The following is a 23,137-nucleotide window of genomic DNA, read 5'->3' on the forward strand; positions in this document are numbered from 1 at the left end:
CGGTGTCCTCCCTCAAGTGGTAAGATTTATAAATTTGATCATATTTTCTTCAAGAAAATAATAAAATTTTCTCTTTTGTATACATTATTATACTTAAATCTCTATTATTTTTGGAATTCTCACATTTTGTTTCAAAAAACTTCGGTTCACTTTTCTTCCATTTTAAGTTATTTCATCTTAAAATCATACACTTTTTCTCTTTTAACCTTTACAACATTAACACTTGGTTTTTCTAATCTTTTTCATATCTGATATTGTTTATGTGTTTTTATTTTGGTATTTTCTCCCAAAAAGCACCATAATTTTTTTTTTTAATCAATTTTATAAATCTAATGTATTTTTAATTTTAAGAACTTTTTTCCACAAAATTAAAAACAAAGATCCATAAACATTTACAGTTTACTTGTACAACTAAATAATTTTGGATTATTTTTAAGTCTTGTGTTTTTTTCTACATTGTAACTAGAATTTACAATTTTAAATATAATTAGTTTGTAAATTTTCATTATTTGTATTTAGAGATATGGTAGAATTTCATCTTTTATAGTTTGTTCTTTAGCAAGAAGAGACAATACACGTTCAAATTCGTTTTGGTATATTTTGTGACAAACATAACACATTTTGTTGTAGAAATTGCATAGCACAATTGATATGATAAAGTTATTAAGTTTCGCTGTCCAAAATTGATAAAATTACGTAACACATTTTGTTCATCATGTCAGTTTTATTTCAAATGATAATAGAACAGTTTAAATGACATTCTCTATATTGAAGAACAGCTTGATATGATCATGTCCCCTCCCTATAGCTTAAAACATGGGTTGTTTTGGTAAGATCGAAACATGTTGGGCTGATGTAAATGTTATTTCAAACGTCGGGGTACGGAACCTATAATAATTGAGATAAAGTGGGTCCAGAGACCCTTGATGCGTGGATCCAGCTCATACATGAAAACATAAATTAATGCATTTTATTTCAGTGACAAAAAAAAAAATTAATGCATTTTATAAATCCAACCTTAGCAAATTATATTCTCTCTTTTATATTAAAAGAGGAGCATTCCTATAAATTAACCTTGCAGTCATGTGTTATTAACCAAAATGTCATTTCTTACGTGTCATCACAAGAGTTCTTCTCACATCCTTTAACTAAAAGTTCTTTTTTTACTAGAATAATTACATGTATTGCCATTGTTATAAACCTACCTTATTAGAAATTTGTAATCATTAGTTGTATCAACGATTTTTTTATCATGGTTATGTTTGTATATTAAACTTAGATAGAACATGTTTACAATGTCCATATAAGCCGCCTTGATATAAACTAAATTATATAGTTATATATTTTTATAAATATATACAAAATAATTATATTATATAGTTGATATAGTCGTACTATATAGCAAAAAAATAATTATATAATAGGTATATAAATATATATGCAAAACATTAATATTATATAGTTGATATGATCATATTGTCTATAAAAATAATTATATTATTTTTTTAACGCTCATTTATTATGATCTTACAATTACAAAAAATAATTATATTATGTATATAAATATATACAAAATAATTATATTATATAATTGATATGGTCGTACTGTAAATCATAAGAGTTCTTTATACCAATTTAAATTAAAGGTTGGCCCAATCATATATGTAAATGGTATATTAAATCTTCACGTATATAACTTTGGAAAACTATTGGCCATTTGGTAATATTTCATACCCAATTTTCATAAATACATTTTGCCTAAATTATAGTGATTAATTAATGAGCAATAATGAGACGTAAATTGGCATTGTCATATATGGACTTTTAATTTGAACATCCTATAATTTTGTATATTCGTTAAGGAATATATATGACACATTGAATACTAATTATTAATTAAGAATGAGGCATGATACCACTGTATCTTTATCATAACTAAATTAGGAATTTGAAATTTTATTAATTTATAAAGATATTAATTTACAAAAAATTTCTTATTTAGATTTTTTATTTTATGATATATTTATTCTAAGATAGGGAAAATATTTGATTTTAGTGTATAGACATTAATTGTTATTTTTTGAAATTTGACATTTATATTAATTATATTATATTATTTGGTGTATAGAATATATATTATATATAACTTAATGTGGTTTTAAATATAATATTACTAAATTTCATCAAAAATATATTAAGTGTTAAGAAAATAAAAAGATAATTCCATTGTTAATATAAAATAAATAATATAATAATAGGTTCTTACTTATATAAAATATGTATACATATAACTTATTAATTTATAATTTTATTGGGACCATATATTTACATAGAATTTGATTTTCTAAAAAATTATTATCTTATTATTTTATCGATTTGTGTCAAATTTTGAACCGGCCTAAATTGGGAACGAGAAAATTTATTAATTTATAAAGATTATTAATTTATCGATTATTAATTTATAGAAGTTCTACTGTACATGTATTATAATTTTTTAATAATTTATATTGTATTGTAAAATTAAATTATATCACACATATTTATTATTATATAACATAAATATTTTCATACATTATCTCATCATGCACAAGTCATTATCAAATCTTTACATTTTTATCGGATTATACTATATTCTTTTTAATGTTGACAAAAAATACTATATTCTTTTTAAAAGAGTTGTGGTCGATTCATTATATACGTTTTAAACGAGTTACATCAATTGAATCCTTGTGTCCTTAACTTTATCAAATCTTTAAATTATTTTTCTTTCCACTACTGAATTTGTGTGATCTGTGGCTGCATGTAAAATAAGTTTAAGAATGAAATCTTTTTATTTACAGCAAATTACGTGATCAATAGGGTATATGGTCTGTTAAGGTAATTTGGGCGATAATCTTGGAGCGCAAGTTTTGGTTAATGAATTTGTGAATGTTTTATATAATTAATCACATACGATTTTATCATTTGAAATCTAATCATTCCTCATCGTATATATAAATAGGTTGTTTTGAGCATATCTACTCATCACATTCTTTTTCCCAAACTTTCATTACAAATTCGATCTCGCAAGCAAAACACTTATGATGGATCTCAACTCATTATATAACATGTAATCTTGTGACTATGACTTTTACATTTCTAATATCTTTAGATTAAAAGTTATAATCTTTTTTAATCCATTTACTCCGTGCAGGGCGTGGGTATCACCTGGTTTTTATTGTTCTACTTCCATTTTTAATATAAAGCCATGCCGCCGTCTATCTTATGAATCTATGACCTACATGTATTAAATTAATGGGCAAAATACGTATAATAATATATGCTTTCAATAAATAAAACTGATTAATACAACAACGCACATTCAAGCATATGATTAAGGCAACGCCATTTTCTCACAATACTACATGTATTATGTATAGACAACCACGTATATGTATATGTTCTGCTCTTTAAATTATTCGTCAAAATAATAATTTTAAATGCGTTTTAACCAAAAAAAGCTAATCGTACCACAACATTTAAGATTAGCATAAGAAGAGATGAATTTTTTTTTTGTGTGCAAATGCAAAGACGATGCATACTCAAACAGTCAAACTTGTGTTGTTACATAAAACCATGTTCTAAAAATCGGCCGCCTTCTGGACGTTACGCGTCACTCTTCCGCCTCAATTTATGCCAAATCAATTTAAAAAATCAGATATCTGATTTTCTCCGCCTAGACCGCCTAAATGACCGCATAATCTATTTATTATTATTATTATTATTATTATTTTTAATAATATTTTTATTTATTTATTTGATCTAAAATTTTATAAATATAATTTATATTCATAATTTTGATGAAAATTACACTATATTAAGTTTATATATTCTATTTGTGTGTTTTATACAATCTTAAACATGAAAATGTATTAATGTTTTACACAATTAAAGATTAACATGTTTTATAACATAGTAAACAATTTAAAATTTTCGCCCCGCATAATTTCCGATTAATCTCCGATTTTTTCTTTAGACGCTAGGCCCAACCCGACCGTCCGACTAGCATCCATCGCGTTCCCGAACGGATCTACAGTCCTAGGTAGTGTTAAGTATGGGGGCACGTGTCCCCGACTACTTTCTAAAATTTACATAGGTAGTTAAAAAGACATTTAACTTTGGTAGAACAACGGGTAAAGATGTCTCCGGTTATCTCCAACACCTACTGTGGTTGAAGCTTCCTCTTTGTGTTTTTTTTTTGGCTATATAATTAATGTGGTTGACACGTTTACTTTTATTGTATCTTTCTTTAGCAATTATATTAGGATTTTCTACTTTTTGTTTGATTGTTAATATTATTCTTTTTTTATTAGCATATCTTTTCTTTATTTGTTTTTTTTCATAGTTCTTTCTGTTATATTTTTCATGTTTAGATTTCAATTTGTTTTGAAGCACATTTCATTTTTTAATAATAGACATTAGTAAATGAACAATTCTAATTAATATTTAAATAATAAATAATTCATTCATTTCAATTTAATTTTTAGAATTTAGTTCTTTGAAGTATTATGACCAAAAATATGTATGCCATTGACATACTGTTATACATATAGCAATTTGAAAATCCCCTTTCCTATATACTTCCAAATTAATTGTAACAGTATTGTAACTGATAACATTTTTTAAAAACATAATCTTAAAATTTTAGCATGAGTTGAGTAAAATAGTGTTATTGTTGTTTTGACAGTCTATTTTTTTTATTTTATTATTAACAGTCTATAATATTTATTAATAAATCATTTTTATTATATTAATTGAATATTAATATTAATTATGTGCGCCTTCGAATAATTAGTCTAGCTCCGCCACAGCGCCACTGCATAAAACACTATCTAATCGTGTACAACAGCAAAATATGTAATACAATGATACATAAATTTCACTGGCATGTTCTCACGAATACAATTAGCTTGCAAAGCGATTTATCACCTAAAATGCATAGCTAATTATTGCTCAAAAAGGAAAACATAGTAAAAGGGTGAAAATATGTATAGTAGTGTGATATCCTAACTCTTCTGGGATCATTTATCGTAAAATACATCCTGATGGTTGACCAAAGAGTACAAATTAAGGTTCATAGAGTGATAGAGGTAATTAAGTATTATTTTTACATTTCCCCGTTCTTTATTTTTATTTTTTGATAATCCAGGTAATCCGGACATTCCGGAGGGAACCCGACTAGCGCCTAAGTATACTTACGCATAAAGCTTCCTGGAGGATCGCCTTTTTTACCCCATGTTAATCGACGGTGACCAGCGGAATTCGAATCCGGATCCGTATTGGAACCAAAGCTCCCTCAAGACAACTGGGCCGTCCTCGCTTGGTTCTGTTCTTTATATCGCCCCGTTCTTAATTAAGTATTATCTTTACACTATTGAACAGATAAAATTTACCATAGCATAAGGTCGCATATACATATGTTGTAGCATGAATTATAAATGTTAAATTTGAAAATATGAATAATTTGCAAACTAAATTAGTTGATGACACAAAGAAAATAAATACTTTTCAATAAATATTCAAAAGTTCTATCCGAATAAAAAGTGAGTGAAACAAAAAGTAAAATGAAGACGAACTGAAAATGGTTATTTTAATGATTTGTAAATATTTAAATCATATAAATAATTTAATAAAAACCAGTTGAATATATATATAATTGTTGTTTGTTTTATGTTATCATCATATTTTTATATCTCATATTTTCCATTTACTCTACTTAATTATTATTTATTTCCATTTATTTTGGTAGACTAAATTATTACAAATCAAAAAGATTTTGTTTTGAAATAAATCTCAATTTGTTTTTGAATTGGCTTGATTTTCTAGTTGTTTTTTGGATAACCAAGAGTGTCTCATGCCGAGATCTATTCTAATCTCTAGTGGAATGATCCGCCGGTGAAAGGTAAGTATAGTTGATTTGTGTGGGATTTACGCCATCTATCTACACATATAGGTCATCTGAAGATAGATTTTGAACTCAAGACGTTCAATACTTTTCCGAGCTCTTCGTACCATTTGATCACACCCGCGTGTCGATCTTCTAGTTTTAACTATGTTGTTTAGTCTCAAAATCGGTTTTAAACACAACCGTATAAAGCATTGTTTTGATCTCCAAAAAGAGTTATTATACATGTTTTATGGTTTCAAATTATCAAAAAGTTGTTTTAAGACTAATCTAAAATATGTATTTTCTCATAATATTTAATCTGGCCATGTGCTCGATGATTAATTTCATCTCATGTACATTTTAGTAATGGATTGGATTTTACACCTACCAATATTATTGGAAATCAGACTCCTCAGATTCTTATAGACAATTCGATGTCACCATTTCTGTTTAGTGTAAGAGGGGTAAGGATAACGTTTGAAACTTCAAATCATTAATTTACATAAAACAAAAAGAAGAATATAAAGTATCACTAATAACTGAATTTTATGTTAGATTAGCTAGAATTACATGCTTAATCAAATAAACTATTTAAACAAAAAGATCAAATAAACTAATTGAACGTTTAGAAATTATTGTTTTGTCCGATCGTACCAAATTCTTAGTGGTCAAATGTTATCGAACACCATCCTACTTTCTTTTTAGAACTTTTTCTTATTAAGCATATGAAAACAAAAAGAAAAAGGAAACAAAACAAAAACGAGTTCACAATTGCACTGCCACTTGCATGGCCCAAACTTATTCTAATAAATAAAAATAATAAACCTAAGAGACACATATCACATTTGTGTAACGTGGGTGTCCAATGGTATTTTGGGAAAAGCGGCGGCAACGCACTTTGGTAAGTGATGTCGGTGGATCTCCTCCTGTGTTTGCTTTCCACTACAACATTCATGAACCCTATTCTTTAACCACAAATGCTACGTAAAATATTAGTTACATTTTTATACAAATTATCCATACATGTTGGAATACAACCTGGTAGTAACAAATGATAAGAAGACGACGAACAGTGTTCATTAATGTAATCTTGTATGCATGTATGACAAATCTTCACATATAAAGCTTACTTTTCAAAACACTATGTAAGTTAACAAAAAGATAACTATCAATGTCTATCACTTTGAGTCATACCTTCTGATCACTTTCCTCGGGATATTGTATACAATAAACCACATACAAAGTTATAAATTTATTTATAACATATTTACTTAACAATTCGCATTAACACCTGCCATTTTGAAGTTTTAAAATTTCAGAGGCATGAATTTAATAATTTACTGGTGTTGCCATTCTGAACGCAACATAATAGCACCTCCAATGGTGTTACCCACCATTGGAGTCCTTAGCATTAATTTAATATATATATATATATATTTTTTTAATAGTTAAGGACTCTAATCATAAATGTTGGTCCAATGGTGTTATCCGGTTTGGAATCCTTAAAAAAAAAATTTAAACAAGAAAATTTGAAAATGTTATTTTTATTGAAACACAAAAAAAAACATACAACAATCAAACATTTTCATAATTACCAAATTTGTTCCAAATATTTTGAATCAAATCAAATTTAAGCTGTTCATGTATATGTTGGTCACGAACTTGGCTACGAATTTCAAGCATAGCACGGAGATTTGAAGGCTTGCGAGCATATGACATATCCACCTCTGAAGTTCTACTCGATTCGCCTTCTTCAAACTCTGATATATCACACTGAGTATATCCATTGCGTTCATTTTCTACGATCATATTGTGCAGTATGATACATGTTCGCATAACCATCCCGATTTGTCTCTTGTCCCACAAAATAGCTGGGTTTTTGACTATTGCAAATCGAGCTTGCAATACTCCAAAAGCACGCTCCACGTCTTTTCGGGTTGACTCTTGTACTCTAGCAAATAACTGTTCTTCTGGACTTTGAGGGTTTGAGATGGATTGGATAAATGTTGACCATCTTGGATATATACCGTCTGTGAGGTAGTAAGGCAAACCATAATGGTGTCCGTTGACCTGGTATTGTACCCTTGGAGCTCTACCTTCCAAAATGTCATCAAAAACAGGAGATCGATCGAGGACGTTAATATCGTTTAATGTACCTGGAGAACCAAAAAAAGTGTGCCATATCCAAAGATCTTGTGAAGCTACAGCCTCCAAGACAATTGTTGGTTTTCCTGATCCACGGGTGTATTGTCCTTTCCAGGCGGTTGGACAATTTTTCCATTCCCAATGCATACAGTCGATGCTGCCTATCATCCCAGGAAACCCACGTATCTCTCCAATATCGAGCAGTCGTTGAAGATCCTTTGGATTGGGCCTTCGTAGATACTCATCTCCAAATAACTGGATTACCCCTTCTGTGAAATTGGTTAAACATGAAAGTGTTGTGGTTTCACCAAGTCGGAGATATTCGTCAACGGCGTCAGCGGCACAGCCATAAGCAAGCATACGAAGTGCTGCCGTACACTTTTGTAGTGGAGATAGACCTAATCTTCCGATAGCATCTCTTCTATGTTGAAAGAATGGAAAAGTTTCTGAGAGACAATTGACAAGACGCATGAATACTGGTTTGTTCATGCGGAAACGACGTCTGAATAAATGAGGCGGAAATGTTGGATTATCACTGAAGTAGTCATTCCATAGACGGGTATGACCCTCTTCTCGGTTTCGTTCGACATATGCACGTTTCCTATGTTTCCTTTTTTGGTTCTTTACGATGTTGGTGTAGGTATCTTCAAAATATTCATCGAAAGCCTCATCCAAAGCCGCGTCTAATCTTCGATCGACTTCATCTGCCATAATTGGCTATCTTTCCTTGGAAAAAAAATTAGTTATGAAACTTGGTGAGATAAGGTTTAGACTTTTTAAAAAAAAAATTAGTAATGAAACTTGGTGAGTTAAGGTTTAGACTTTTAAAATAAAAAATTAGTAATGAAACTTGGTGAGTTAAGGTTTAGACTTTTAAAAACAAAAAAAATAGTAATGAAACTTGGTGAGTCAAAGTTTAAACTTTAAAAAAAAAATTAGTAATGAAACTTGGTGAGTTAAGGTTTAGACTTTAAAAAAATTAAATTAGTAATGAAACTTTTGTGTTTGAGTTTTGGACTTTAAAAAAAAAATTTCTAATCAAACATGTTTAAGTTAAGGGATTAACTTGTTGTATATTGATGCTTGTTACTTGCTTGTTGCTTCTTGGTTGCGTCAACTTGATGCGATCAGGTTGGGATTAACTTGCTTGTTGCTTCTTGGTTGCGTCAACTTGTTGTATATTGATGCTTGTTAACTTATGGTCTTTTGTGTTTGACAAATTGATGCGATCAACAAGAAGAAGAGGAACTGCATTTCATGATAGTAGTTTGATACATAGATGGTTCAAGTTTAGACATGAAAGGAAAAACATACAGACACTAAGTTATAAAGACAACACTTGAAGATATAAAGACAACACCCGTGAACCTCTTGTCTTGGTTCACATCCGCAAGGAAAAACATACATGAATCCGTGAAACTAGTAGACAACCCATGACCTCTTCTCTTGTACTCTTGACAACCCGTGACCTCGTCTCTTGTACTCCACCTGAAACAAAGCATTTTATATCAGTCAACAGTTCATATCACAACAAAGTAAACAATGCTATCAAAACTATAATGCAAGCAAAAGCTAAACAAACCATCACTCATGACAACAATTCAGACAACAGTTTATTTTTGAGAGCTGATTCCATCTCATCGAGGGGCTCCGGCTTTGCAAGCAACCTCTCCAACAAACTTTGCCTTGAGATTTGCTTTTTCATCTCCATAAGTCCTTCTAGCTGCGAGAACTCCTCATCTTTTCTAGTTTTTTGCCTCTTACCCGCGGCCTTAGCAGCCTTGACACCAACTGGTCTATCTTCTGGCTCTGGCACATGCACTTCAGGAGCCTTCTGCTTATCCTTGTCCTTCTCCATATAAGTGGAGCACCACTTAACATCATGCCTAAGCTCCCTCCACGCGTGTTCTAAGGTGAACTTCATGTTCTGGTCGCTGTTGAAGATATCCAAGGCTGCCTTCATGACGTCGTTTTCATTTTGCCCGCTTCTCTGCTCCCTCAGTGCCATGTCGTAGCAGCCACATAACTTACAGACCAAATCATTGATTCTAGCCCATCTTTGCTTGCATTGCCCTATTTCTCTAGGCACTGTCCCGAGCAGAAGAGGACTGGAGTTGTAGTTACTCACAATTCTCTTCCAAAAAGCAGCACCTTTCTGCTCGTTACTGACAATTGAGTCTTTGCTCGTGTTGAGCCAAGACCCAATGAGGATTAAATCCTCCTTCACAGACCACTTTCTCCTTTTTTTCACAGTAGACTCTTGCGGAGATTGGGTACTAAACACAGGGGAGTCGTTCGACTCTAGATCAACTGACCCTTGGCTCGCTAAGAGGTTAACAAAACTATAGGAGCTAGCCATTTAAAAGTTTCTAAAAGGATTTGTTTGTACTTGTGAATGAATCACTAGTAGAAACTTGGAAGATTAAATAATGGATTCTACATTTAATACTAGTAGAAAACTGTCTTATCACAACAACTAAGGGGAATTTATTGAAGTTACTTAGCAAAATGCAGTTAGGTGAATTTAATGGTCGGTTAATGCAATGAAGTTTACAAACTAAACCATTAACTGGCACTCCTATCCATTTCTATCAAACTAATAAGTTCTAACTAAGCGACTATAGTTTTGTTAGGGAAAGAAGAATGGTTACTAACCTCAGTGGAGTCGCTCAAGATCAGCCACCCGCTCTCCCAGCCTTCTAACCTGTGACTGCATTTTAAAGTAAAGAAAGAAACAATGAGTTACAAATCTACAACAAACAAGTATCTTTACTGAGAGCATAAACATACCTTAAGTGCTTCACACTCTCTCAGAAGCTTGTCATGATCGTGAACGCGTTGTTTGAGCCTCTCGACCTCTTCTTCCACCGTCATTCTGCCAAACAAATAAAGGGAAACTAATCAGACAGCAAACAAATATCTTAGTAACATAATCAACATAGATAGAGAATCAATACTAACCTTGAAGTCTTTGCAAATGAAGAACCTTTTCCCGGGGAGGTAGTCATATGTATCAACTTCATCTACGGTCCTCTTCATGATTGATCCACAGGGGCACAGTTGGGGAATGCCCTGTTGCGCATTTGCAACGAAATCAACCTGGCTGATGTACGCTTTGTGTGCTTTCATATCTCAGAGTTCTTCCTCCATATCAGTACCTGCAACAAAATAATTTGAAAAGGAAAACCATTATTTGTCGATTCTTAACCCACGACAAACCCCTAATTCATAATAAATCCAGACGAAAATAAGAAAGAACCAAACTTTTAAAGAAAACCCTAATTCGATTTGAACAATTAGGGTTTTCTCAATCCCCAACCTCTAATCGCCTCGACAACATCAAACCATCACCAACAGAAGAAGAAAATAGAACCCCCCGACGAAAACCCTAATTCGATTGAAATCCCCAAAATAATTTCCAACCCTAAATCGGTTTAACGCCACAATCGAACCCTTTAAACCGATGAAATTGATAAGAAACAACCACTGAACGAAATCAAAAAGAAGGAGAGGTCGGATTACCTTCCAAAAGGCCGGTCGTGACTCGCCTCTCTATCGCCGCTCTATCGCCTCTTCGTCGAGTCTCGGGTTTTTTTTTCTTGCCTCGACAAAGTGAAAGACGACGCGTCTTTCTTTCTCTTCCCACACGAAACACCAACGCCCTCTCAGCCAATCAAAGCCTGCCAGCGCATTACGGACCCGGACGGACTAATCCTTAACTTAGGAATAATCCTTAGCTTTAGGGGTTATTTTAATAGTTTTTTAATCGGCAAATGGAAGAGATTATGGCTAAGGACCCCCTTAAATCATGCGTTGGACGTGCTCTAACATATAGATAACGTTTAATTGAATTCACCAACGAACAAGTCAACGATATACATGGCCTCTTGGACGAACTCTATTGAAGTAAGTCACACCGTTTTAATGTGCTGAAAATACTTTGAGAATTGCAGTTGATGAGGATGGCTCACCATCCGTATGTACTGTGTACTAGTGTTTCCAGCAAGCAGTTAATTAAGACTAAAACCGGTATTTGTGTAAAAAGCATTTACCTTACCTATGTTGGAAGACGCTCTCGCAACCAAATTAAGCGGGGGTTATTGGTTGGTGTATTTTGATGGATTTGAAAATCCAAACTAAATCTAGTGTTATTGGTTCTGTGATTTTAAAATATGTATTGAAATCATGTGTTATTCGTTTAATGATTCATAAATTCTAATTCAAATCAAGTGTTATTCAATCATACGGATTTACTAATAGATTTGATTTCATAATGTATTTGAATGAATTTGCATGGATTTCTTTGTTAAAAATACAAATGCTCAAATCCGAGGGAAAATCTCCGGATTTGTAAATACTAATCCGAGAGAATTTAAAAATTTGTATATTTTACTTGAATTTATAAATACTGAATGGATTGACACCAATCACAATTTTGTCACATTGCATCCGCTGGAAGACGATATCGAAACATGATTTGATTACTTTTTTTTTGGGTCAAAGATTTGATTACTTAAGAACCAGGTCTCGAGACATTACTAAAATAGTTGCATATATATGAATATACAGATCAAACAAGTAACTTTAAGAACGATAGAGGTAAACTTGATATGCATATCTCAAAAATCCATCCAAAACAATATCACATAACTTTAGAGTATCTCCAACTCATTTATAAATTTGTCTCCGTAGTCGGAGCCGTGCGAACACTAATAACATACATAAGCGATTTTAAAAAATATGCCCTCATTTGTAAAAAAAAGTTAACCATTATCAAATATCAGATAGAAAAAACAAACAAATTGAATAATAATTCTAAAACATATTTTCTTCTTCTTGTCCTTTACACAAACTCACTGACAGGACTTTCAAAATATTTTTTTATAATTAGTGTTGCGAAAAAGCTTAACAAAGAAAATATTTTAAATATTTCAGCTTTTAATTTGAAAAGCTCCTTTTAGAAACCAAAAAATATTGAAAATTATTAAATAATAGATTAATTAAAAGAAGAGGCTTAAATATAAGATTTGTAAGAGAATGTGAAAAACTCTGTCCATGTGAAATCAAAGTGTGTAGAAGAAACAGTAACCCATAATGGTAAGTTTTTTTACTACCCTATTCTTGGTAAGATAAACCAAAAATAGCTTCTAAATATCTTATTATTTTAATTAGTAAACTCATAATACACTAATAAACTTATCTTTTAATGTGGCACATATTTTACTTTTTTATAATCTTAAACTTAAGCCCATATAAATAAATTTTATTAGTTAAGATTAATAATTATTCAAATACATGTTTTTAAGTGTTTTGTAAGATTTTGATGCCCTAAGCCAATGTTTCTTTTTCTTTCAAGTACTATTAGAAAACAAATCTTCCAAAAACTCTCATTCTCGAGCTTATACATATATATATATATATGTATAGGAGAAAATAGAATTTCCTATAAACTGAGTAACAAAGTTAGAAATGTTATTTTATAATACTATATTGAAATAAATTATTTCTCTTTTAAACTTTTTTAAATAATAAAATACATTGGAAATGATTCAAAAATTATTACTCCATTCATTTTATATAGGGGCCGGGCCCTACGGACTGTCGTTTTAGAAGTTAAAATTTGTTTCATTTTAAATGTCGTTTTATGTTTTCAGTTCATTTATTTAATAGTTATTTTAATTTTACTCATATTGTTTCAGCAAATTAATTAATATAATCAAACGAAATGTTGTATTAATTAAGGATAAACTAATAAATTAAGTGAATTTTTTAATTTATGTGGAAAATATTGAACTACAAATAAAATGACACGTTGGGAGTATATATCATGTAAAAGTTTCCAACTTTTATTCTTTTAACATTTATTTTGGTGACTGATAAAAGGTTTTTGATGCAATTAATTTTGTTATGTTATCAAGGTTGTTAAAAAAGAACTTAAAGTTAGTGACCACAAAATTAATAGTTGTTGTATTGTCAATTTGTGGAGGAGCTTCGACGTGTCGACGGGCAGTGGATAAGAATGATCAGAATATCTCTATAATATTATTTGAAAATTCAGTTTCCTACATATCGCGCTCACGTTAATTTTTACGGTGGTTGATTTCGATAATACCTTAATGAATTAAATATATTTAATTATCATTATAAAATATTTGTTTTATTTTATTTTATTTTTCCTTTTTTATTTAGTTTTCCTTTTTTCAAATAACCTAATATGTAATAAAGAAAATTAATAAAATTTTAAAACCGAAAATATTTTTTTATACATAGTGTAATTCATAAAAAGGAAAGTTTACAAAATACTCTTGATTTTAAAGTAAAGAATTAATCCTCTCTCTTAAAATATAATCTTAAACAACATAATATATATTTTAAAGGCATTAAGCATTTTATTTAAATCAATCTATTTTTTCAAATTATCACAAAATAATTTAAATAACATAAGCTAAGATATATTTAATGAATAAAATTTAATTTATTGTTTTATTTAAGTTCCCTTCTATATTTTTCAAATAATATATATGATAAAGAAAATATTTATAAATTTTAAAACAAAAATATTTTATATATATGATGTGATCTCATAAAAAGGAAAGGTTAGAAAAATAAATTTGATATTAAAGTAAAGAAATAATCTTTCTTTTTTAAAATATATCGGTTATGTTTTTATGCAACTTTGTAAATATCATCACTTTATTTATATAATTTTATTTTTTAAAATTAACATATATCAAATTAATAAAAAATAAAAAATATATTTACACATCTATAATGAAGAACCATACTAATACAATTAATATAATATGATTTGGTTGAATTAGATTAAAAATTGTTATACTATAATTCGACATAATATATGTAACACAATATACCCACAAATTAAAACAAGTAACTAGACCAATATAAATTTTATATACAAATAATATATTTTTATTTATTATACATAAATTATACATAATCTTACTAAAATATATTTACAAATCTAAGACAAGAATCAAATTACATGAAAATATATTAAAATGAGTAACTAGACCAATATACATTTCATAAATTTTATATACAAACAATATATGTTTTTATGTAGAACGACTTAACATATTACTAAATAAATATGAAATTCCCAACTAATAATATAAATATATTAACCAAATATTGCAATTAAATATTTTCTATAAATTTTATATATATGCATAAAGTTTCTAAAGACTATCACTGTTATATTTATTTATGTAATTTTGAATCGAAATGTAGATCAATATATATTACTTAACTACATGAATCAAAATGAGTAACTAGACCAATATAAATTTCATAAATTTTATATACAAAAAATATATATTTTTATTGTAGAACGACTTAACATATTACTAATAAATATGAAATTCCCAACTAATAATATAAATATATTAACCAAATATTGCAATTAAGTATTTTGTATAACTTTTATATATATGCATAAAGTTTCAAAAGACTATCATTGTTATATTTATTTATGTAATTTTTAAACGATCAGTACTTTAGTTTACTTTTACTATTTGATTTTCAAAACAACATATGTTAAATTATACATAATCTTACAAAAATATATTTACAAATCTAAGACAAGAATCAAACTACATGAAAATAAAAAAAAATTAACCAAAATTTAAATCTGTATAACAAAAATATTATAGTTGAACCGGAAATGTAAATGTTATCTATTTTATCCAAATAATAACCAAAGAGTCAAGATATTTTTTATCCAAAATTATACGTCTAATTAAAATAACAGAATGTTATTTAAATAAACTTTGCATATTAATTACAATATAAATAACAGAATAAATAAAATGAAAAAAAATATTAATAAATTATTATAATGTATTTATTTTCTAAATATTATAATAATTTAGAAAATTATAATATGAGCCATTTTTGGCTAATAAAGTGACACATGTGAATCCAGCCACCTCTTTAGCTAATATGAGCTATTTTTGGCCCAGCTATTTTTGGCCCAACTATTTTTGGACACTAATGTTATATGCTAGGCCAGAAACTTATTATCGAGATCCGGATTCGATCCGAGATCCGCTCCGGATCCGTTATAAAAATAGGATATCTGAGATGTCTGGATCTGTATAGTAAAATTTTGAATCCGTCAAAATCGAATCCGGATCCGGATATCTTAATTTTCAGGTCTGGATATCCGGATCCAGATCCGTATTTTTTAAAAATATTCTTTTTATTTAATTTCTGTAATATTTATATTTGATATATTAATATTTATACACAAATTAGTTTTATTATATTATACACACACACATATACATATATATATATATTTATAAATGTTGTATAAATATTTATTTTATGTATTACTTTCAGAATTTTAATATTTTAAAAGTTATTTTTTATTTTTTTTAATTAGTTTTACGATCCGGATCCGAGTACCCGAGAGTAGTATAATATATAGCTGGATATCCAAAATTCGGATATTCGGAAGCCACACATCAGGATCCGGAGATTAGATCCACGGATCTGGATCTAGATACCGTAAATTTCCTGGATATTTTGATCTGTACCAAGCCTATTATTTGCATTACAGGTGTTCAATCCAGATTTCGGTTCGGTTTTGGTTTGGTTTCGGTTCGGGTTTTTTGGTTTAGAAAAAATAGCTACCATAATAAATTAATATGTACGTTGGTTTGGTTCTGTTTATATACCACCAGCTTTTGGTTTATTCGGTTTTATACCAAAAGGCATAAATATATTTATTTTTATAACATTTTACAAATTTAACTTTATATAATTAGATATCAACATTAATAAAACATGAAGATATTTTGGTTTTCAAATAGACTATTATGTCTTCTTTTACTATTTAAAATAATTAGTCAACATATTAAGTAGATAATAATAGTAATATTTTTATAGAATTAAAGATTAGTAATCCTAATATTATTAAATAAGTAAATATTAGTATACATATCTGTCAATGACAAAAGTAAAAATTATGTTTTAATTAATTATTTAAAATTAAAAATAACTTTTAATCTAAAACAAAACCTTAAATTTCTAAAATGAACATTTTAAGTATGAAGATCATATCAATAAATAAATTATGTATATATTATTAATTATATTATAGAATTTACATACAATTATACTACTATATTTTCATTAATCTGTTGATTCTGTTTGATCAGTTTATATACCAAACCATACATATATACCGCAGTTTCTGAAAAATAATATCCATTCGGCATATTCGGTACTACCAAATCTAAACCACTTTCTCTATTCTGGTTCGGTTTTATCGGGTTAAACGCCCGTAATTTGCATTATAGATCCAAGTTCTTAAGACCTTATCGGTTGATATCCTTTTCCAAATTTCTTATTATTTTTATATCAATATTTTAAACATTTTATTTTACAACTGTTTTCTTAAATAAAAAGAAAATATAGACCAATCTGAATCAGCCATGTGGAAATAAAATATTTAGTGGAGATTTTGACAGTTACTTTTTTATAACTCATAGCTCTCTCTTTCATATCTGTTTTCTTTTCTTTTTTCTTTTAATTATAATTTGATGAGGTTTATTTAGGCCTATCCAATATGGTAAAACCGAACCGTACTAAACCGAACCGAACCGAAATAGACAATATGGTGCGGTTTTGGTATATACCTTATAAACCGAATGAATATGATTTTATAAAAACCGTAGGATTTGAATATGATTTGGTTTATAACCGATTAAACTGAATAAACCGAACATAACCGATCAAAAGTAGAAACATGTAAACATGTACATATTTTATAACGTCACATGAAAATCTATTTGTTATATAAGTTATTCTTTTGTTAATAATTATTACCATGTGTTTTATAGTAATAAAGAATCCTAATTTGAAAAACACTTAAAATATAATTAAATAACAATTCATCGTAACTGAGGCTTCTTATTTTTTTAGTCTTCTTCTTTTAATCATTTTTCTTTCTTTTAGCATTGATTAAATTGAAGTGAAGGTTATAAATTTGTTGGATAATAACTAGAAAAAATTCTTCACAACTTTTTTCTTATTTATAAATGAACAGAGTTTCACTCGAAGAAGCATGACTTTGATGAACACTAAATATGGAAGAGTGGAAAAACTTTTCTTTCATACTTTTCTTTTGTTTTTATTTTTATTTTGAAAATTTCAAGCTTTGATTTTAATTGTAGATTTGATTATTTCATCTGAAGGTATAAGCGTTTTTATTTTTTTTGTTCTTTTATTTGAAAATATAATATTTTTTTAATAAATGACTGCGATGACAATATGACTCTAAAATTTATATAATATGATCCCAAACTAAATAATTATGTTTTGGTATAAAACCGAACAAACCGAAAACCGACGGTATATAAACCGAACCGAACCAAAGTAACTATGGATTTAGAATGATAGTTATATTTTACTAACCGAAATACCGAAATACTGAAAAAACCGAACCGAAACTGAACTGATATCCGGATTGAACACCCCTAGGTTTATTTCTCTAATACGTCTCATTTTGAGAAACCAATTAATAAATGGTCAGTCTTTCTAATTTGTTTTAATACTGTTTTACATAAATTATGAATATAAGATGTTATATAAGATAAAACGAAACATATGCAATATAATACTGTTTTACATAATTTATATTTTTTTAGTTTTACATTCGGTAGAAAATTTTGTATGGGAATGTAAAACAGTATTAAAACAAATTAGAAAGACTGACCATTTATTAATTGGTTTCTCAAAATGAGACGTATTAGAGAAATAAACCTAGGGGTGTTCAATCTGGATATTTTAACAAAACAGTATTAAAACAAATTTATATTTTTTTTACATAATTTATATTTTTACATAATATAAATTATGAATATAAGATAAAACGAAACATATGCAATATAATAATAAAATATGAAATGAACAAATTCTAAAGAATCAAATAAATAAAAAACTCAAAAAATCACAACTGTTTTGAAAAGTATCTTGAGAACTCTTCGTTTGCAATCCTATTAGGAGCAATAAGAAAGGAAATCAGCTTACGAAACTAAACACAATTATTTAACAAAATCAGTAAATGATGAGGAGAAGATTGTGATGAATAGATGTGCTCAAGGCAACCTATTTATATACACAACGAGGTGGGAATAGATTCCATACCATGAAACCGTATATCTTAATAATTGTAACAAATATTCATGAATTAATTTGCCAAAACTTGTGCTCTAAGATTATCACCCAAATTTCCTTAACACACCATATACCCTATTGATCACGCAATTTGGTGTAAATAAAAAGATTTTCTCCTTCAACTTACCTTATATACAGCCACAGATCACGCAAATTCAGCAATGGAAAGAAAAATAATTTAATTTACATACAGTTATTGTATTGTCAAATTTAAACCAACAACAATTCTTTTAAAACAAATATAATTAATTGAATCAAGTTATAAATGATTAATTAGTATAATCTCATCAAATGTGAAAATATTATATGTTCTAACACGATGTAAGAACATATAAGACCATTGCGAAGATACGAACATGTAAAATATTTATTCATGATTTCGTTAATTTCATCAAAAAGGAATGTTCATGATAAGGAAGAAACTTGGTTCCCAAGGTTATCGATTTTATGCATGAGCTAAAGTAAATATGAGATGTACCTTAACGATTTAATTGCCTCCTCATTAGATATTACTAGTGATTTTTCCGGGCTACGCCCGGGTCTTCTTATATAAATTTTAATTTAATTTAATCTACTATATTTTTTGAATATAGATAATGCATATATCGATTGTTAAAAAATATAACTTATAAAATGAAATTCATATTATTAGAGTGCAAACGCTGATATTATATGTTTTGTGTTTGTTAATCTTGTTAATTGTTTTTTTTTAAATTACATGATATTTGATCAGAAACTGTAAAGGTCTAGAAAGGATAATTTGGCTATTGATTTGATCAATTACTTTTTAACAAACTGATGTGTTTAAAACTGTCTTTCTATATGTTAATGTTTTTTTTTAACTTCTGACGATGACAATGTCTATTATAGTATGTTTTGTAATAATTTTTTGTTTTCGATGTTGAAGCGGGTACTATTTTTCTCCAATTTCCTGAACAAAAACTATAAAGTATCGCACATGATAATTCAAATTTATATTATTTTATATTTATTAGTTTTTACAATTTTCTTATAACTTAAAAAAAATTATAGTATATTTAAATTATATGTATACTTAATTTTGTAAGATAATAGTTCATAACTAATAGTATTACACTGAGTCTATAATACTTAGTAGTCTTAAACATAAATATATACTGTAATTTTGTAAGCTTACACGCATTACAGATGTTTGCATGACATTTGATGATTAATACAATTGTAGTTCTTGAATAACTATAGTAAGCATATGATAACAAATACTACATCATCATCATCCATTGAATATTTCTTAGATACGTTTATTGTAGAATTTTTGGTATTGGATGTATTTCCGTGGATATAACTTAGAAATTATATGCTCTGCTGCAAAGGGTTTTGATACATACCCATCCATTTCACATTTTATAAATTTCTCAAGAGTTGCTTGAATCACGTCTGCTGTTATTATAAATACTGAAAGATGCCAACTTGATTTATTACCATCCTCTACTGTCAAAGCCTCCCCACCCATTATTCTCTTGTTTATCTCCTCTTCCATATCCTTATTCTTCCTGCAGCTTCAAATCTGAAGAAAAAGACCAAAACATGTCAAGTTTTTCTTAGGTTTGATTTGTATCCGATGGAACTGAACTTGTTTTTTTTATGATAGCTGGTTTTTATATTAGTATGTTTCCTAGCCGTGGTGGCTAGTGAGCTCCCCAGTGGAGTCTAGAGTTCTTGCCTTTTTGGTTTAGCAGGTGTTGACGCAACTCTAGAACCTGGTAAAGGGTATCATCCATCACTTGCATCACCTAAAATCAAGTAAACATCCAAACAAAAGCTAATAGACACAAACGATCCATCACTTGTAAATAGCGGAGTTTTAGATTTTTTTAGCTGTTTGGAATTTTCATCGCAGAGATGAAACATATTTATAGTATATACAGCTCCAAAAGGTTAGCTTTCATGATAATTATCATGTTTAATTGAGGGAGAGTGGGGAGAGTAGTGAGGCTGGTGTTAATGTTGTGACATAACTGCCTGAATCAGAGAACAAAAAGCAAGGTAGGTGACTTGCTTAGATATCAAGAGAATGTACGGATAAAGAGCAGAAGAAGAAAGCTAATTACCCAAAGATAAAAAGCAGTGCCATTGCATTGATAATCATCAGCAAGAACCATTGTAGCTTCAAGGGCTTATCGTATAGAGGACCCTGAGGTTATCACAGAACAAACCAAAGATATAGTTTGTATCTGAGGTGAAGATATCTTAATGAAAGAAATGGTAGTCACAGTTCAAGAAAATGCTAAATCGAATGCAAAAGATCTATCATATACGTATGATCCGATCTGAAACTGGCTAAAGAGAGAACAATGTCTAATTCAGTTGGTCTTGACCAATCATAATTTGCAATATTACTGAGAGTACCTTCAAATTTTTGTTGATACTGACCACCTTCGTACCTGACTCCACCTCGTGGCCACCACCTCCTCCTGTCCATCAACCGTAGCCACCACCGCCTCCGTGTCCTCCAAACAGTCTCTGACCATGTAACCTGGCTCACCACACATATAGTAGTCGCTTCTCCCTGGCAACCACCTATTCCTCCGCATCTGATCTACGGTTTCTGTCACTTCCGCCATAGCTTTTGAAATAGACGGTAACTGTAAAAGAGAATGATTAAGAATTCACTTTCGGCATCTTAGTAACTAGCATATTACTAATCCCTGCGAATAAAACCATAAAAAAAAGAAAAATAAGTTAAGAACGATAACTTCTTTTCAAAGGATAACAACCATAAGGAAAAATAATAATTAAGTGAAGAACGATAATGATATAATTCTTTTGAAAGGATAACAAACGATTCATTACTGTACCTTTTCGTCGATGAGTAGCATCTCCATGCCGATGAGCGTCTTCTACCTTTTCGTCGATGAGTAGCATCTCCATGCCGATGAGCGTCTTCTTAACTGGGTTCCAAGCCTCCCAGAAATGGATGAGCCAAAACCGCAACTGAGCTTCGTGGTGACCCAGGGAGAGATCTTTGAAGAACACGACTTTGTCGTCGTAATAGGAGGAGACAATCGACTTCCCATGTAGTTTCATCGCCATCGATCGAGTTTCGAGTAAATATAGGGTTTTGATTTGTAATCGGGAAAAAAAACATTATATAAAGAAGGAGGAAAGGGGGAAGATGAAACAAAACTATTAAGAAAAAAATTGATTGCAAAATTGATTGGGAAGAATCTGAAAGTGAAGAAGGGGATGATCAGAACTGAAACGCTGAGGTTTCAAGGAAGAAGACGAAGAGAAATGGGGAAGAGGCAGAGAGATACGCGACTTGGTCTCCGTAGACGTAGGTTTACGTAGACGTGAAAGGCTCAATCGAAATCAAAACTAATTCCAAGCCCATACATAAAAAATTGAAGCCCAAACTGAGAATGAAATGTTGTGATTGGCCAATTATTTCTGATGACGTGGCATATCTGAGAGTTGAGATTATCCCCCTTTTATTATAGTATAGATTGACTAAATGTAACGTTTCCTAATTTGCAATATTGGATTATGTTTTTAGCAAAAAAAATAAAAAAATAAAATATATATATATATATATATATATATATATATATTGGATTATGAATCATTTAAGCCAAAATTTACTCTTTCATCTATATTATTAAAGCAAAATCCTTCTTAGGATTATGCCACAAACTTTTCCAATTAATTACAAAAATTTCCATTACCATATTTAAAAATAACAACATTAATTATTTTCTTAACTAAAATACAATAAATTCGTTTTTCGGCATTTAATACAAGTATCATGCTTTTAGTTTTTAAATTATTTACAAGGTTATGTCATTTTATTTATTTAAATTATGTTTGACAACTATTAAATCA

The 23,137-nt window shown here is 29.3% G+C and overlaps 2 protein-coding genes and 1 long non-coding RNA gene across 5 annotated transcripts; all 3 read right to left on the reverse strand.

The window, feature by feature from the left end:
* Positions 1–5,878: 5,878 nt before the first annotated feature.
* LOC106373261 (putative nuclease HARBI1) lies at positions 5,879–12,877 on the reverse strand. The gene is made up of 3 exons (XM_048746245.1): positions 11,594–12,877; positions 9,654–11,229; positions 5,879–9,559 (listed from the first exon to the last, which is right to left on the reverse strand). The coding sequence occupies exon 3, from the start codon at positions 8,780–8,782 to the stop codon at positions 7,502–7,504; it is 1,281 nt and encodes a 426-aa protein (XP_048602202.1). The 5' UTR covers positions 8,783–9,559; positions 9,654–11,229; positions 11,594–12,877; the 3' UTR covers positions 5,879–7,501.
* On the reverse strand, positions 9,391–10,430 carry LOC125579858 (glutathione S-transferase T3-like). Its single transcript, XM_048743740.1, has 2 exons — positions 9,679–10,430; positions 9,391–9,559 (listed from the first exon to the last, which is right to left on the reverse strand). Exons 1-2 carry the CDS (start codon positions 10,428–10,430, stop codon positions 9,391–9,393), a joined length of 921 nt encoding a protein of 306 aa, XP_048599697.1.
* Positions 12,878–20,978: 8,101 nt separating the features above from the next.
* On the reverse strand, positions 20,979–22,659 carry LOC106376220. 3 transcript variants are annotated; one of them, XR_001275432.3, is made up of 3 exons: positions 22,160–22,659; positions 21,665–21,963; positions 20,979–21,449 (listed from the first exon to the last, which is right to left on the reverse strand). It is a non-coding gene; the product is annotated as an uncharacterized LOC106376220 (long non-coding RNA). The 3 variants fall into 3 exon arrangements; XR_001275433.3 differs by having other exon boundaries at positions 21,665–21,900; positions 22,114–22,659; XR_001275431.3 differs by having other exon boundaries at positions 22,114–22,644.
* Between the last annotated feature and the right edge of the window lie 478 nt (positions 22,660–23,137).

Source organism: Brassica napus, chromosome C1 (assembly GCF_020379485.1).
Source record: "Brassica napus cultivar Da-Ae chromosome C1, Da-Ae, whole genome shotgun sequence".
In the NCBI taxonomy this organism is placed as follows: domain Eukaryota; kingdom Viridiplantae; phylum Streptophyta; class Magnoliopsida; order Brassicales; family Brassicaceae; genus Brassica; species Brassica napus.